This window comes from Narcine bancroftii, chromosome 8, assembly GCF_036971445.1.
Source record: "Narcine bancroftii isolate sNarBan1 chromosome 8, sNarBan1.hap1, whole genome shotgun sequence".
Classification (NCBI taxonomy): Eukaryota; Metazoa; Chordata; class Chondrichthyes; order Torpediniformes; family Narcinidae; genus Narcine; species Narcine bancroftii.
In genome coordinates this window covers 148,569,061-148,586,254 of record NC_091476.1, presented here as the reverse complement: position 1 = coordinate 148,586,254, position 17,194 = coordinate 148,569,061, and the positions used below count along the sequence as shown (strand labels likewise).

The following is a 17,194-nucleotide window of genomic DNA, read 5'->3' as shown; positions in this document are numbered from 1 at the left end:
TACTGATGCTGTGAATATATATATAAAAATACTTGTCCTGTATATGCACTGTGGCATGTGTGTCCAGTCTGATTGTGTGCCTGCACTGAGGATTGGAGAATGCTGTTTTGTCAGGTTGTACTTGTGTAATCAGGTGATAATAACAAACTTGACTTGAATTTATTACAGCAGAGTTGAAGAGGGAAGGAAAAGGTGTTATCTCCAGTATCTTCTGGTGCTGCTGGTTTTGGCAACAGTCCTTTTGGCAACAGTCATACCTTGGAAAAATTGACCAGAAATGTAACAAGAACAGGTGTGCAGTTTAACAATAGCTGTTAAATTGACAACTACCTCTCTCACTGCTGTAAAAGAACCCGAGATTGTTAAATCAATATGTCTCCAGGAGATGGAGCCATTCCATCAGATTTTACATTTTTGGCTGAGGAGCAGCCCCATCTCCCCTTGTGGATCTGCCACTGGTCAATGTTCGAGCTGAAACTCTTGGTCAAGTTTTGCTCACTTGACCCACTGAGTCTCTCCAGTGTTTAGCTTCAGATTCCAGCATCTGCAGTCTCCTGTTTCCTCCTCATTATTTTTAATCAGATCTCCCCACACCTTTGGGAACAGAATGATAATAACCAGGTAGCCTGTTTATGTTGATTGAGAGATGAATATTGGCGAGAAGCCTGCTGCTATGCTACAAAATGGAATCGTTTGATGTTTTGCATCTAATGATGGGGCAGTTAGCAGTGCCTCTGATGTCAGTACTGTTTTAACTTGAAATGTCTGTCTCTGCTTCCTGCAAAACCAAACTTGCAAACAACTTTTCCTAATTTTTAAAAAATGTAGATATTCTGGCCCACGAGCCCGTGCCACCCGATTGACCCACCCACATAGGTTTGAAGGGTGGGAGGAAACCAGAACATCTGGAGAAAACCCACGCAGACACAGGGAGAACTCCTTACAGACAGGGTTGGATTCGAGCCTGTGGCGCTAACCGTACCGCCCTTTAATATTCTTTTCAATGTCCAACACATCATTTTCTGAAGCTTTTGGGACCTTTCCCTGTTGTGAGGAGTTGTTTATGTGTAAACCGACTTTTAAAAAAAATTGCTTGTGTACAATGGACAGATAAAGGATATTTAGATCCTGTATTTCAAGCAAACAAGAAATTCTGCCCAATTTTCTTATTTCAAATATTTAAACTTTTTTTTTGTTTTTATTGAAAATACTTAATGAAATAAGAATTTATTTCAGACTACCATGATCAATGATTTTTCTTAATTAATAAAGCTGCTATTTTTGGGGATATAAAGTCAAACTGCTCAGATGCCTTTCAATATAATCATTAATCCTTCAGTCTGATTTGTGCATTTTGTGTATTACATGCTCTTTTCTGAATCAATCCTGTGCTGGTGGGTCAATAAATGGAGATTAGTTCTTGCGACATTTATAGTGTTTAAAACTTCCTATTTATCATCCATCTCAAATGCTGGGGGAATATTTTCCAATGAAGAGCCCTTCCAAGCACTGACATTGATTAATACTATCTATAATCCCTGAGGAATGCAGGAGAAGATTTAATTTGCCATGTTAGATTTGTTCACATTCTGAAAAGCAGGATGGCATAATTAGAGGGTATGCAAATGTAGAGGTCACGATTCTGAACCAAGCAGCCAGCATACAAGGCTGTAATTAAATGCCTATCAACTGGGGAATTTTAAATAAATCTGGGAATTAAAGTTGGCCTCAGCAATGGTAGCCATGAAACTTCAGATTTGGTATAAGAATCCATCTCATTTGTTAACATTCTGTTGTTTTTACCAGGTCTGGCCTATATGAGACCCCAGACACTTACATTAACTATTTCTCAGTTCAGTGTGATATGGATGAACACTAAAAACTGATATTTTCGGCAATATCCACAACCACAAGTGAATAAATAGAAGTGAAATAGTAAGAATATATTTCTCTTGAGCTTCTTGTGTGCTAATTAATTTTATAAAGGAGTAGGATTAAGCTTTTAATTATTGGATAATAGGCCTGTTTGATCCTGGGAAAAGTTAACATGGAAACAATTTATTTTCCTTTTGTTGAATCTCCAGGTCTTGTTTTTTTTTTGGTACCCAATCCCTCAGAGTCAAGAAGTAAATCACAATAATTTGATGAAGGGCTCAAGCCCGAGACATTGGTTGTTTGTTTTTTTTAACCTTTGCTACATAAAAGACATGAGGCAGTCTTACACAGTCACTGAACAGCAGAAAATTTCTGCTCTGATGGAAGTGTAAAAATGTCAACTAGTTATTCCAGTTCCTACTTCCTTTCTCTCTCTACCTAGCCTAGACTCCTCCACTCTTCCTGAAGTGTCTCCACCCCTCCCTCTACCTATCATCTCCCACCCTCACCACCCCCCCCCCTTTTGTTCGGACACCTCTCATGTTCCCCACACCTTGATGAAGGGCTCAAGCCTGAAACATTGGTGATGTATCTTTACCTTTGCTACATAAAGGCACTCTTTGACCTGCTGAGTTTCTCCACTGTACTGACAATGACCACAAAAGTAGTACGAGTATAAGACAGCTTTAATAAACTAATATGTACACTAAGAGGGTCTTGTCTCTCTGCAAGACGAACATGGAAGGCTAGACTGTAGCTCTGGACTGCTTTATGTACAAGGTCACCGGGGTGAACCCTGGTGACCTAGTGGTGTAATTATATATCACCACATCCAGCATTTTGTGTTTTTTCCCTCCGAGTCAAGGACTTTCATTATAGTTCTGTGTTGCCTCATGAGTCTTGTCTGGATTGGCAGATTCTGCCATGAATCAATTGGTTGTTGAAACTGTGTGCTGCTTTTAAGGTGCTCAGTGTCCTTCCCATGTCTTTTCTACCAGTTCCAGCAGTCTTGAGCCAGAGTTTGTTAAAAATGCCCAGAGTTAAACCTGATTATCACAAGAGAGCAACTACCATTTCTATTCTAATAGCTCCATGTTTTTTTTAAATATTTTATTTTAATCTAGCCCGGGCAACCATTGGCACCTCAGTCTATCCCCTTCATCCTTCAATTACAAAGGGTTACAACCAGATTTCTTCAATCTAACTTTTAATTCAACCTTCAAAACTGAAATCTGAAAGATGGGGACCAACCTTGACCCTACCTGAAATAAATGAAACTAAATGAACAGTCTGGATGGGGAATACACCCAAATTTATAACAAAAACGTACTGTGCTCTCCAGAGCGGAAGTGCAAAACCAGGGTTACAGACATTAAGGGAAAGGTGGGAGACAGATGTGGGTGTGCAAGATATGGAGTGGTTCAGAATAAATTTTTACACCAGTTATGTCCTACCTCACAAACATTACACAGATCAAAAGCTGAAATTTCAGAGATGTGTTTCTGATGTAGGACTGAGACAGGAATTTTTTTTTTACCAGCCATGTGGTCGTGCATGGAAATGAGGCCATTTTGGCAAGAAATCACAAAGAAATTAACCAGGATCATAGAAGTGGCCTTCACAGGAAAATCCAGGACTATATCTATTAGGTAATTTCATGGAAATAAGCGACAAATTGACCAAATATAAAATCTCATTTACAAAAATAGCACTCACTGTAGTGAGAAAATGTATCGTGATCACTTGGAAGTCTGACTTCCCCAACTTGTAGTACGATGGACTGCAGAAATGAACAGCTGAATACCTATGGAAGAAAATCACATAACTTAAAGGAATAAATATGACACTTTTGTAAAGGTCAGGCAGCCATATCTAGACCATATAGGGGCCCAGATATTGTCATTAAAAAAGAATAAAAAAGGGTATTAAAGTAACTATTGTATTTATAAAAAATGTAGTTTCCCCCAACAGCGCTTGACATCCTGCTTTGCGGAAACTGCCAAAATGTTTGGCCTGGAAGTCAGCCTGAAGAAAACTGAGGTCCTCCATCAGCCAGCTCCCCACCATGACTACCAGCCCCCCCACATCTCCATCGGGCACACAAAACTCAAAACGGTCAACCAGTTTACCTATCTCGGCTGCACCATTTCATCAGATGCAAGGATCGACAATGAGATAGACAACAGACTCGCCAAGGCAAATAGCGCCTTTGGAAGACTACACAAAAGAGTCTGGAAAATCAACCAACTGAAAAACCTCACAAAGATAAGCGTATACAGAGCCGTTGTCATACCCACATTCCTGTTCGGCTCCGAATCATGGGTCCTCTACCGGCACCACCTACGGCTCCTAGAACGCTTCCACCAGCATTGTCTCCGCTCCATCCTCAACATCCATTGGAGCGCTTTCATCCCTAACGTCGAAGTACTCGAGATGGCAGAGGTCTACAGCATCGAGTCCACGCTGCTGAAGATCCAGCTGCGCTGGATGGGTCATGTCTCCAGAATGGAGGACCATCGCCTTCCCAAGATCGTGTTATATGGCGAGCTCTCCACTGGCCACCGTGACAGAGGTGCACCAAAGAAAAGGTACAAGGACTGCCTAAAGAAATCTCTTGGTGCCTGCCACATTGACCACCGCCAGTGGGCTGATAACGCCTCCAACCGTGCATCTTGGCGCCTCACAGTTCGACGGGCAGCAACCTCCTTCGAAGAAGACCGCAGAGCCCACCTCACTGACAAAAGGCAAAGGAGGAAAAACCCAACACCCAACCCCAACCAACAAATTTTCCCCTGCAGCCGCTGCAACCATGTCTGCCTGTCCCGCATCGGACTTGTCAGCCACAAACGAGCCTGCAGCTGACGTGGACTTTTACCCCCTCCATAAATATTCGTCCGCGAAGCCAAGCCAAAGAAGAAGAGTCTATATACCTAAAATATATGTAAGCTTTGATAGTGAATGGATCTGTGTGAGTGGAAGGGAGGGAGGGACTGTTTTGTTTGGGTTTGTTGTGTTTGTGAGAAAAAGTTTAATATATTGTATATTTAAAATGTCACTATGTTAATTTTTTGGAAAAACAAAATTAAAATTATGAAAAGCTGAAATCCATTCCATAAAAGCACCATTATTTCAAGTGAAACTTGACATTTACAGAATTTAGAGTGTATTGTAAGAAGTAATGTTTTGTTAAATGTATCATTTCATTAACTAGTCAGAGATAGTAATTAAAATGCAGCAGTTGACTGATACTCCCATTTCACTGGCATGTTTGATCAAGAAACCTGTCACTGTTACATATTCAACTTGTAGTTTTTGTCTAGATGTATCACTGAATACTTGTAAATGCCACAGGATGTTTTTCAATGTCGTTATCATGTTTAAAGAAACAAGGGATAATTTAGCAGCATATTGCTAAAGGCATGGAGTGTTGTGGCTCCTCAGTTGAGATCCAAAATTAAAGAAATAGTTGTGGTAGAGTAATTCATTTTTTCTCGATTTTATAATTGCATAATTTTGATCCAGTTTTCTGGTAGTTATGGTTGCATTATTTCCCCGGGTATATTATGCACATTGGGAATGGCATGTTTAATTGAATTAATTAAATGGCCAATACTCTGCTTTTTCATACTGACACCGCAAGGGTATAACACATTGACATGAATTTATTACAGGAGAGGTTAAGGAAGGAGGGAAAGTGTGTTATCTCCAGTACATCCTGGTGCCGCTGGTTTGCCTAAACATTCCTTTCAGCAAGAATCCAACAAGAACAGGCATGCAGTTTGACAATAGCTGTTACATTAACTAATACTCTCACTGCCTCTTTAAAAGAACCTGATTGTTAAATCCATGTGTCGCCAGGTGATGGAGCCATTGTATCAGGTTTCAGATGACTGAGCTAATGAGCAGCTCCATCTCCATCTCCATTTCCATCCACTGTTGTGGATCTGCCACTGTCAGTAGGCCCTCTCAAGTTGCCATGTAAAATGGGGGTTAACCGGACAATCTGCTCAGTTGATGGCCCACGTACATGGCTATTCGAAAGGGTCCAACTGGGTCAACTCGATCAAAACCCAAAAACGTCTCATACCTACATCAGAGGTGGTCAGTGTGATAGTACAGATTCTATCACCAATGTGTATATGTTCATATGTACAGATGGTAGTGTAAGATGACTGTGATTGGCTGAGAGTGTAGCCACACCTACTAGCAGGTCTTAAAGGATTGCTCCTAGCCAGACCAGGTCATTCTGGACTGGTCGACCTACTTGTGATATGCTCCAATCTTTTAGTTAATAAAAGCCTTGGTTTGGATCGACAAGTCTTTGGTCCTTTCAACGGGCATTACAGTTAGGGGACCCGGTAAAACTTATCTGGGTGTCCTGCTCTGGTGAATTGAAAGGGGAAATGGCCGACCCATTTACTCTACTGACGGCAGCACTTGCGTGTGTACATCACAGAGAAACCTCTGGCTGAAGTGCCACTGCCATGAGTGGGCGGGGGAAAGGAGGTTCCATGATGGGGGGGGAGGAGGTTGGCGCAATGTGCTGCTTCCACGATCGGGGGGGGGGCACGACATGCTGCCGCCATGAACGGGGTGGAGTGGTTGCTACCACAACATGCCGCTCCAGTTTGCGGCGACAGCTTAATGTGGGAGTACGGGAGCAATGACTGTTTTCCTTACCCACGCCACTGGAACTGTTCTGGCGTTGGTGATTTGGAAAACTGTAGCCATTTCCTGTTTTATGCATCTAATTATTAAACTTCTGCAAAATCTTTCTGGAAATTTCTGGAAAACTCAATTTACAAGTAGATGTGTGAATGGCCCTAAATAAAATATGTTCAAATGACAGTCAGACTCAGTGTGTCCCCCTTTATTAAATATGGAAAAAAGAAAATGTGGAAAAGAATAAGACAGTGATATTAAAAGGAAAAGAAAAGCCATTACTTTAGAAGAAAAACTTGAAGTTATTAAACAACACGAGGATGGTGCCAGCAATGTGAAAATCGGACACAGTCTGGGCCATAATCGTTACGCACAAATTGAAGTAAGAAGCATGAATATAAAGTTTCTCTAAGCGCAAATTACTCTAAACAAAAATCTATTAATGATTGAAATGGAAGGGCTGCTTCATCTTTGGGTTGAAGATTGTAACCAAAAGTGAATACCATTTTGTACAAAAAACAAAATCAAAGCTTTAAACATCTCAATGCTTAAGGAAAATACATTTAAAGGGGATATAGAAACTTTTGCTACAAGTTTGGGTTGGTTCGACAGGTTTAAAGATCGAACGGGATTACACGACGTAAGAATTCCAGGGGAAGCTACCAGCGCTGATTAAAAAAAAATGCTGCTGCAAAATTCCCAGAAATCTTTCAAAAAGGATTTGAACTTGCTGAAGCCGCCGAGAATTTTTATCTGAATGTCGATCCTAACATGGAAAGAAGCATGGACGTCCGCAGCAATTTAGAAAAAGCCATCGCTAACTAGAGGAGATTGTACAATGGGAAAAAAAATCAAAATCTGTGCAGTCAACTTTGGACAAATTTTTCTAAGAAAAGTTTAGTTATGATATAATTATGAAATGAATGAAAAAATATCATAATTATTTTATTAAACTTCAGCTTTGGCATTATATGGAGCTAAAAGTTGTTTTTAAAACGCAATTTTATAAGTTTTGATGGACAATCTGAAGGGTCGGGGATTCATTGTAATTATTCCCATTGATTCTATTAAATCACTTAACGTGAATTGGTCTCACATGAGTAAAGATTGGGATGAATTAATTGTGTGAAGCAGGGTTTGCCTGTACACGCAAAAAGAAAACCTACGGTTAATAATATTTCTGGCTCTCCATTCAGCTCTGGATCACCTAGACGACAGCCACATGTACATCAGGCTACATTTCAATGACCAGAGCTCAGCTTTTAAACGCTCAGTACTGGTCAACAAGCTCCAAAACCTGGGCCTCTACAGGAACTGGATCCTTGACTTACTCATCGGAAGACCACAGCCAGTAAGAATCGGAAACAACATCTCCTCAGTGATGATCTACACAGGTGCATCTCATAGATGTGTGCTCAGCCCATTGCTCTACTCCTATACACCCATGGCTGTGTGGCCAGCCACAATTCCAATGCTATCTGCAAATTTGCTGATGACACCAGATCACAAACAGCAATGAGGAAGTGTACAGGAGGGAGATAGATCAGCCAGTTAAATGGTGTAACAACAACAATCTTTCACTCAACATCAGCAAAACCAAGGAAATGATTGTGGAGTTCAGGAAGGAAAAATCAGGAGAACATGAAACAATCCTCATCATAGGATCAGCACTGGACAGGATTAAGAAATTCAAGTTCCTGGGTGTCAACATCTCTGAGGATCTGTCCAGGACCCTCCATGTCGATGCAATCACAAAGAAGGCTCGTTAGTGGTGAAGCTTCATGAGGAGTTTGAGGAGATTTGGGATGTCACCAAAGACTTTGGCAAATTTCAACAGATGTACTATGGAGAGCACTCTGACTGGTTGCATCATTGTCTGGTATGGATGTGCCAATGCACAGGACAGGAAAAAACTACAGAGTTGAGAACTCACCCAGCACCATCATGGGCACCAGTTTACACTCCATCAAGGACATCCACAGGAGGTGGTGTCTTAAGAAAGCAGCCTCTATCCTCAAGGACACCCACCACCAGGCTATGCCCTCTTCATACTGCTACCATCAGGAAGGAGGTACAGGAGCCTGAAGACGAGCACCCAGCAGCTCAAGGATGGTTCCTTCCCTTCCACCATCAGATTTCTGAATGAATAGTAAACCACAGACACTACCTCTCTTTCTCTTATTTTTTGCACTAATTTATTTTTTGAATGTAATTTTATAGTAATGCTGTCACAAAACAATGAATTTTGTGATATGTTCATGACAATAACATGAATTGCATTTAAGGATGGGCAATGAAATCCTCTTTTAACTATCTCATTTTCTTACCTCAGTACTACTCTGTCTTGAAGCACTGCTCTCAAAAGCAAGCTTGAAAATCCCTTAATCTTCCTCTATCCAATGTCTAATGGCAATTTGGAATGTTTCACTCTGGTGCGGAGCTAAGTATAGATTGAATAAAAATGATCAAAGCATCAGTCGAGTTTATTGTCATCTGATTGTACAAGTACAACCCAATGAAATAGCATTCTCCAGTCCTCAGTGGAAAAACATGTGCACACACACAACCAGACATAACACATATACAGACAAATAATACATATGCAGGACAAGTATATCTATAAAAATAAATAAGTATTGTTTTGTACAAATGAGAGTCTCGGATGGTTGATGTGAGCAGTCCTTTAATAGCCGTTCACCATTCTCACTGCCCGTGGGAAGAAGCTGCTCCTCAGCCTGGTGGTGCTGGCTCTGATACGCCTCTATCTCTTCCCAATGTGAGCAGCTGAAAGATGCTGTGTAGAGGGGTGGGTAGTAGAGGTCTTCAATTATTTTGTGCACCCTCTTCAGACAATGATCCCAGTCGATCACATCGATTGGGGGGGGTGGGAGACTCCAATGATCCTCTCTGTCCCTCTACTACTCTAATGGTCCGGTGGATTGACCACCAATCCATTTCTCTGCAGCAACCGTACCACACTGATGCAGCCGGCCAGGTCGCTCTAGATAGAGCTCCTGTAGAAGGTTGACAGCATGGACATTACATAAATGTTCTGACAGTGTTTGTCTCCAACACCTGATGCGCTTAGTGCAACATTCCCACTAGGAATTTCTGTTCCATGTCTCATCAACAGGTCGAAGGGCAGAGCAGCCACTACATCATGGATAGAATCTACTGCATTTACTTTCCCAGGCATAAAGAGATGGCTGGTGATTGTAAATGGTTCAAATCCCTCTTGTGGGAGAGTCATTGGCTGGCACTTCGTAGCTTAACAGTCAGGGACTAACATGGACCACAGATCAGCCTGTGTGCCTGAAAGCTGTCTTTGTCTTGCCGCAGGAAGGCATGCATTACTGTTCAGAAGAGAGCCTCCGATCTCTGTAGTTTTATCCTGCTGTCGCAACGCAACCACTCCGCAAATGTCAGCACAGTTCTTTAACCCAGAACTATAAATCGGAATTGGATCCCTCCACATCACAGCTTGTAGCGACACTCCAAACAGGCGAGAATAATAAAAGTCCAACCTGCGAAATTACAGCACTGTAGCAGTAAATGTTAACAGTTGCAGTAGTGAGATGCCCCTTGACCAAATTGAACCAATGTATTAAATGTGTTTCTACTTTTAACGCTTGCTCATTGCTGATGCACAGTCCTGGATCAGCCAGGTTTTCTGTTTCCTCATTATGTAAGAACACAGACAGTTGCCATGGGTACTTTGCATCAAGTTGTAGTAGCAGGTGCTGGTAATGAACATGACTCATTCTTGCAGCTTTCCATCAATAAATAATTTGTAACAGAAAGAGGAGATGTGCCATATGGTGCAGTTCTCTCCTTCAACCGGTTATTGTCCAGGTTCAAAAGGATTAAAACTGTCTGGTTTTCTCTACATGTTCAATATTGTAAGTGATTGTGCACTCAATACTGATTCTGAATTAACAGATGGGAATGGTCCAAGCGCCATGCTTTTGTAACTTGCATCGAATGAGTTAGAACTTAGTGCCTGTTCCTGTGCTGGACTCTTCTATGTCCCACCATGTCTGTGCTCACCACGATGCCAATCTAAAGTAATCCCATCTCTCTACTCCTTGCCTCTGTAAAAGCTTCTTAAACATATTTGCTTCTATCAGCAATGATCCAAGTACCCACCACTCTCTAGGGAGGGAGAAAAAGCCTCACACATTTCCTTTAAAAATTCTCCCACCCCTCTCCCCTCACTTTAAACCGATTCCCTCCAGTATTTGACATTTCCACTCTGGGGAAAAGAGTCTCTAAACCCTATCTCCAAAAGGACATAAGAGACAGGAACACAAAGCGGCCATCTGGCCTGTCAAACCTGCTCCGCCTCTCAGTAAGATCACGCTGATCTAAATTTTTAAATTTGGTCATGCAGTACAGTAACAGGCCCGTCCAAAATACCCCAATTAACCTACGACCCCCAGTACATTTTTTGTAAGGTGGGAGGAAACTGGAGCACCTGGAGGAAACCCATACAGACACAGGGAGAACGTACAAATTCCTTATAGACAGCGGCAGATTCGAACCTGGGTCACTGACACTGCAATAGCTATGTGCCGCCCCTAATCTGGCTGTGTTCTCTGCTCCATCTGCCCGCCTCTTCCCCATAACCCTTAATTACCCTACTATGCAAAAATCTAAAAGTATTGTGGTATGCTGTTAGACAGAATCAGACACACACAAGGTAAAGACTGTACAACAGGCTTTAATCCATAAAGACTTCCATAGAGTCAGGCTGGCTGTAGCTGCAGTAACACTGAGTGAGACTTCGGAGGCTGGCGCAGGCTTATATCCCAGAGGGTGATTGACACCCGACTGGGTGGGGCTTGATCCATTCAGGCTGAATGCAGGTGTTGTCCTGTCCCCCTTACACTCCTCCAGGTACAGATTGCCCCCTGTAGTAGGCCGGTGGTGTACCAGCTCAAGTATATTTAATGAAGTAGCCTTGACTGTTTTCTGGGCTAGAGAATTCCACAGATTTACTATTCTCTGGGGGAAAAAGCAATTCCTCCTCATCTCCTAATCTTGAGGCTGTGTCTCCTGGTCCTCATCTCACCTTTTCTTTGAGTCTCTCTTGGGCTTTGTTAATCAGGGCTGTATCCCTTGCCCAGTGGTTAATAGTCTTTTACAACCTTACCAAATAAGGAATTATTGTTGATCTTCGACCTTGCAGAGTTATCCAAACAAACCATGGAATGTTCTCTACGATATTATTTTGGCTTCTACTTTAAAACTTTCATTCACCATGCTACACTGTGGAAATTGTGCCCTTTACACAGTTGTAAGCATGTCAGAAACAACATGTCAGTCTGCGCACAGAAGAACCTTTCTCACTGATCTAGCTATTTTGTGATAAATAAACTTAAATTTCATGATGCTGCCCACTCAGTAGTGTAGTAAAGCGGAACTCTCATTCTGCTGCAGCACGATTGGCTTTTACCACAGATTTTGGCTTGAGATGCCATGGAATTCTAGGAACATGTCTCCAGAGTTCTTGATGGCAGTCACTCAAAGTAGAAAAACAGAAAACATTCCACACTATAATCCTACAGAGTGAAGGTCCCTCACTTACCTTATTGAATGTAAATATTCTCAAAAGTATCATTAAATTTAAATTTAGACATACTGCATGTTAACAGGCCCATGACCCCCTGCGCCCAATTAACCCTACAATCCCAGTATGTTTGGAATGGTGGGAGGAAACCAGAGCATCCAGAGGAAATCCAGATATGGGGAGTACATACAAACTCCTTACAGACAGCACCAGATCCGAACCCTGGTCACTGGCGCTGTGAAAGTGTGGCACTAACCGCTACACTAATCACGCCACCTGCTCATCAAATATTGAATATGTTAATCTTTACTAATAGCTTGAACTACGTTTCAAAATTGCTTTCTTGTCATGTACTAATAAACAATATGTAATAATATACAAAATTAATCAACCTTTGCCTGCCTGAAAGACACACAAGGAAGTGTCACTACCATTGCAACTTGCTCTTGCATAGAGACTCCCTTCAGAGATACTGAGCGCCCGTGGGTTCGCCACATGGCCTCCCGTTCGATCCATTGGTGAACCTGAGCTCCCAGATTGAAACCTCCAAATCTATCAGGAAGCGTTCAGTGCCTGAGGCCCTGTCGGGAGCCCTTCTTTTCTTTAATATTTTTATTTATGATTTTCCAAACAAACTCAGTTATCAACGTTATCAATGTCAACGTTAACAGTATCAGCATTGACTACAGTTTACAATTATCAATTCTATACAAAGTTTTCTGCATAGTTCAAAGCTCTTTCCACACACCCTCACACCCTCAACATTTAACACTTAACTAACCACAGTTACACACGACATTGAAGACACTCACAACAAAGGTATGAAACATATATCGGGGGTTTATGGGTTTGTCACGGCATGGCAGCCAGTGCTCAGGCGGTTTTCTTCTCTTGACTTTTCCTGGATGGGATGGGACCACCACCCCCACCCCCCCCCCCCCCAAATGCACCGATTGAGGTAGGGTGTCAAGACACAATGGTCCACACTATAATCATGCTCCTATGAATCGGGAGCCCTTCTTGCCCTCAGCACTTTCTCAAATCCCAATCCTTTTACCTCATTTCCATGAGCCAATCTCCAGCAGCCCGAAGCGTGGAGTGAGTCCTTCAACCACCAGCCACGGCTTTAAAATAAAATAACTTGTTTTATTGATCAGTAGACTGTTTCTTTCAAGTTGCCTTTATGTTCTGTCCAATTAATTTTACATTATAACTGCGAAATGCTAAGCTTTTCCAGCTAGTTCAAATACTCACGGACTTCACCACGTCATGAGTGACAATGACAGGAGGTTAAATTGTTCATTATTCACAACTTTTCCTTTTCTTTTCAAACTTGTGCTCTGACTGAGACACAAGATTTTACTGGATCTGTTATTTATTGAGCATTGATTGTAATAAAGACATACAAACTTGTGCTCTGACTGAGACACAAGATTTTACTGGATCTGTTATTTATTGAGCATTGATTGTAATAAAGACATAGATCTGGTTTTAATAAAAGTTAAAGAAAAATGTCTCAGACTTTGGTTACATCAAAAATGTCATTGTAATATTCCATCGATCTGGGTTTTTTATAAAAACAAAAATGTTAGAGGAACTCAGCAGGTCTCGCAGCACCAACAGGAGGTAAAGATGTATAACCGACGTTTTGGGCCTGAATCCTTCTTGAAGAAGATCATCTTGAAAGGCTAATGATGAAGCAGATCAGCTCCTGTCTGAGTGGTGAAATGGATCTGTTCCAATTTGCCTATCATAGCAACAGGTCTACTGCAGATGCCATCTCATTGGCTCTACACAAAGCCATGGAACACCTGGACAGTAAAGATGCATTAATTGACTTTATTGACTACAGTTTGGCATTCAACACCATGATTTCCTCAAAACTGATCAGCAAACTCCAAGACCTGGGCCTCAACACCCCACTGTGTAATTGGATCCTGGATTTTCTCACCTCCAGACCACGATCATTGAGGATTGGTAAGAAAATCTCCATCAGTACCGGAGCATCACAGGGCTGTGTTCTTAGCCCCCCTGCTCTGCTCACTTTACGCCTACAACTACTTGGCTCAGTACGACAATAAAACCATCTACAAATTCGCCAATGATACCATGGTCGTGGGTTTATAAAGAAAGGGGATGAGCCAGGATACAGGAGGGAGATTGGAAACTTGGCTGGATGGTGCCTCATCAATAACTTTGTGCTCAATGTCACCAAAACTAAGGAGCTGATTGTTGACTTCAGGAAGGGAAAGACAGAGGTCTACAATCCAGTGATGATTGTGGGATCAGAGGTGGAGAGGGTGAACAAATTTAAGTTTTTGGGAGTCACTCTCTCGGAGGATCTTTCCTGGACCCAACACGCCAATGGCATCATGAAGAAAGCATGTCAGGAGTTTTCAGAAGTTCAGTATTACACCAGAAACCCCAGCAAATTTCTACAGATGTGTGGTGGAAAGTGTGCTTACCGGTTGCATCATGGTCTGGTATGGGGACACCAATACCCCTGAGCATAAAGCCCTGCAAAAGGTAGTGGACGTAGCCCAAGACATCACAGGCAAAACCCTCTCCACTATCGAGAACATCTACAGGGAACGCTACCTTCGGAGAATAGCAGCAATCATCAAGGATCCACACCACCCAGCACATGCTCTATTCTTGCTGCTACCATCAGGAAAGAGGTATAGGTGCCACAAGACTCACACCACCAGGTTCAGGAACAGCTGCTCCCCCTTCTGCATCAGACTCCTCAACAACAAACTTAGAGACTCATTTAAGGATTCTTACTTTTGCACTTTATTAATTTTTCTCTCTCTGTACTACACAGTTTTACATTTCTTTGTGTACTTGTGTATATATCTTCTTGAGCACATTTTTCTGTCTCACCTGCAAAATAAAGAATCTCAGGGTTGTATGTGATGTCTTGTATGTACTCTGACAATAAATCTGAAATCTGAATTTTGAACTTGACTTGCTGAGTTCCTTCCACATTTCAATGTTTTTATGGCAATCACAGCGTCTGCAGACTTTAGTGTTTCATGAGATTTTTTTTATCCACACCTGATGATGTGTTCTGGGTGTGTTTTAGAAGTATTTCTGCTTCAAAAATAAGAACATCTAACATGACTGGGGTCTCTAATGGCAGCCAGCCTGGAATATTTTCTAAAGCATATTTATGGATGGGATAGAGTCAGCTTGATCAGATCTGGTTACAAACAAACCTAAATGGTAATGAATGGCATTCTGAATGGAAAGGAATAATGAAAAATGCAGTACATGAGTACATAGCTAGTTGATTCCTAGTTCAGTATACTTCTTGTCAGTGTTATCCCCTTCACTCATTGCACCAATTCAAGTTCGTGTATTCTTCACCAATCAACAATCTGTTGATTCATCTTGTTTGTAGGATCCAACTGTTTGCACATTCTCATGGAAAAATGGATCAGAGGTCAATCTACAGGAGTTGCAAAGAGGATCTTCTCCCCCCCCCACCTCCCCATCCTGTTTCCCTCCCTCCCATCGACATGATCTACTGGGATCATTGTCTGAAGAGGGTGTGCAAAATCTTTGAGGATACCATCCACCCTGTACACAGCATCTTTCAGCTGCTCCCATTGGGGAAGAGATTCAGGAGGATCAGAGCCAGCGCCACCAGGCTGAGGAACAGCTTCTTCCCACGGGAAGTGAGAATGTTGAACTGCTCACACTGACCCTTCGAGATTCTCATATTCATGAAACAATATTCATTCATTTATTTGTATAGATTAAATACTTGAACCAGAGAACACTGTTTGTACTTGTACAATCAGATGACAATAAACTTGACGACTATGCAAAAGTGACTGAACCTCAAAATATTTCCAAAATGTGACAAATACTGGAGAGTGTAACAAAACCTGAAAATGTGGAGAAATCTCAACCAATCCGGTAACCTCTGTGGTGAAAGAGTGTCTTTTCTCCTCACAGCCACTATCTAATCTCCAGGGTATTTTTTTTTTATTTTTAAATTTAAATTTAGACCAGCGGTTTTCAAACTGCCCCCCTAAACTCACATTCCACCTTAAGCAATCCCTATGCCATAAGTGCTCTGTGATTAGTAAAGGATTGCTTAAGGTGGTATGTGAAAGGGAAGGGAAGGTTGAGAATCACTGCTCTAGACCTAATTATTTTGCTGGAGAAAAATTGTCATTGACTCATTTCCTTTGGAGTTATGAAACCGGGCACATAATGACTCAATTAGGTACGATTAAAACAGTGGTTTTCAAATTTTTTCTTTCCATTCACGTACCACCTTAAGCAATTCCTTACTAATCACAGAACACTTATGGCATAGGGATTGTTTAAGGTGAAATGTGAGTTTAGGAGGGCAGTTTGAAACCCACTGATTTAGACATACAGCATGGTAACTGGCCATTTCGTCCTACGAGTCCGTACTGTATGTCTAACATACCGGAGCCCCCAGGGAGAATGGCAGATTTGAACCCCGGTCCCAATCGCTGGCGCTGTAAAGGTGTTGTGCTAACTGCTACGTCAACTGTGCCAACCTAATTGCAGAAACTTTTGTTTGTGTCTTCAAGGATGCTTAATTGGACATGTGTGTTCATTTTACAGGATCCATGTGTCACTGGCAAAGATGGAATTTATTGTCCATCCGTTAAGTCTTCTTGAAAAGGTAATGGTGAGTCAACTTCCATTGCTGTGGAGATATTGCCGCAGTGTTATTGAGGATGGAATTGCAGGATTAGTCAATGATTTTCCAAATCAGAAGAGCGTCCAACTTGGAAGAATTTTCCTAGTCAGGAAAGATGCATTTAATGTCACTTGTTACTTTTCACATCAGAAATAAAACTATGCAGCACAACATTCAGGATTGGTTGAAAGAAGGAATTGGATACACCCTCTTTCCATCAATTGGAAGCATTTTGAGCCTCAACATTTCAGGATGTCAACCGTTGGCATCAGCTCATTGTGGCCTCTGTGTCGGATGTTTATGGTCAACCAAATATTTGTTTCATGGAGATATGGCTCTAAAGATCCAATCGCTTTTCCAACATTTCTGTGTTCCTAGTTGCATGATCCCACTTACTAAGG

The 17,194-nt window shown here is 41.7% G+C and overlaps 1 protein-coding gene across 1 annotated transcript in view; it reads left to right on the top strand.

The window, feature by feature from the left end:
* stx12 (syntaxin 12) overlaps positions 1–16,776 on the top strand; it is a 45,904-nt gene extending 29,128 nt beyond the window's left edge. Inside the window, exon 10 of the mRNA XM_069895283.1 lies at positions 16,715–16,776. Coding sequence (XP_069751384.1) covers positions 16,715–16,771 — 57 coding nt within the window. The 3' untranslated portion in view covers positions 16,772–16,776. The remainder of the gene's footprint in view (positions 1–16,714) is intronic.
* Positions 16,777–17,194: the final 418 nt, after the last annotated feature.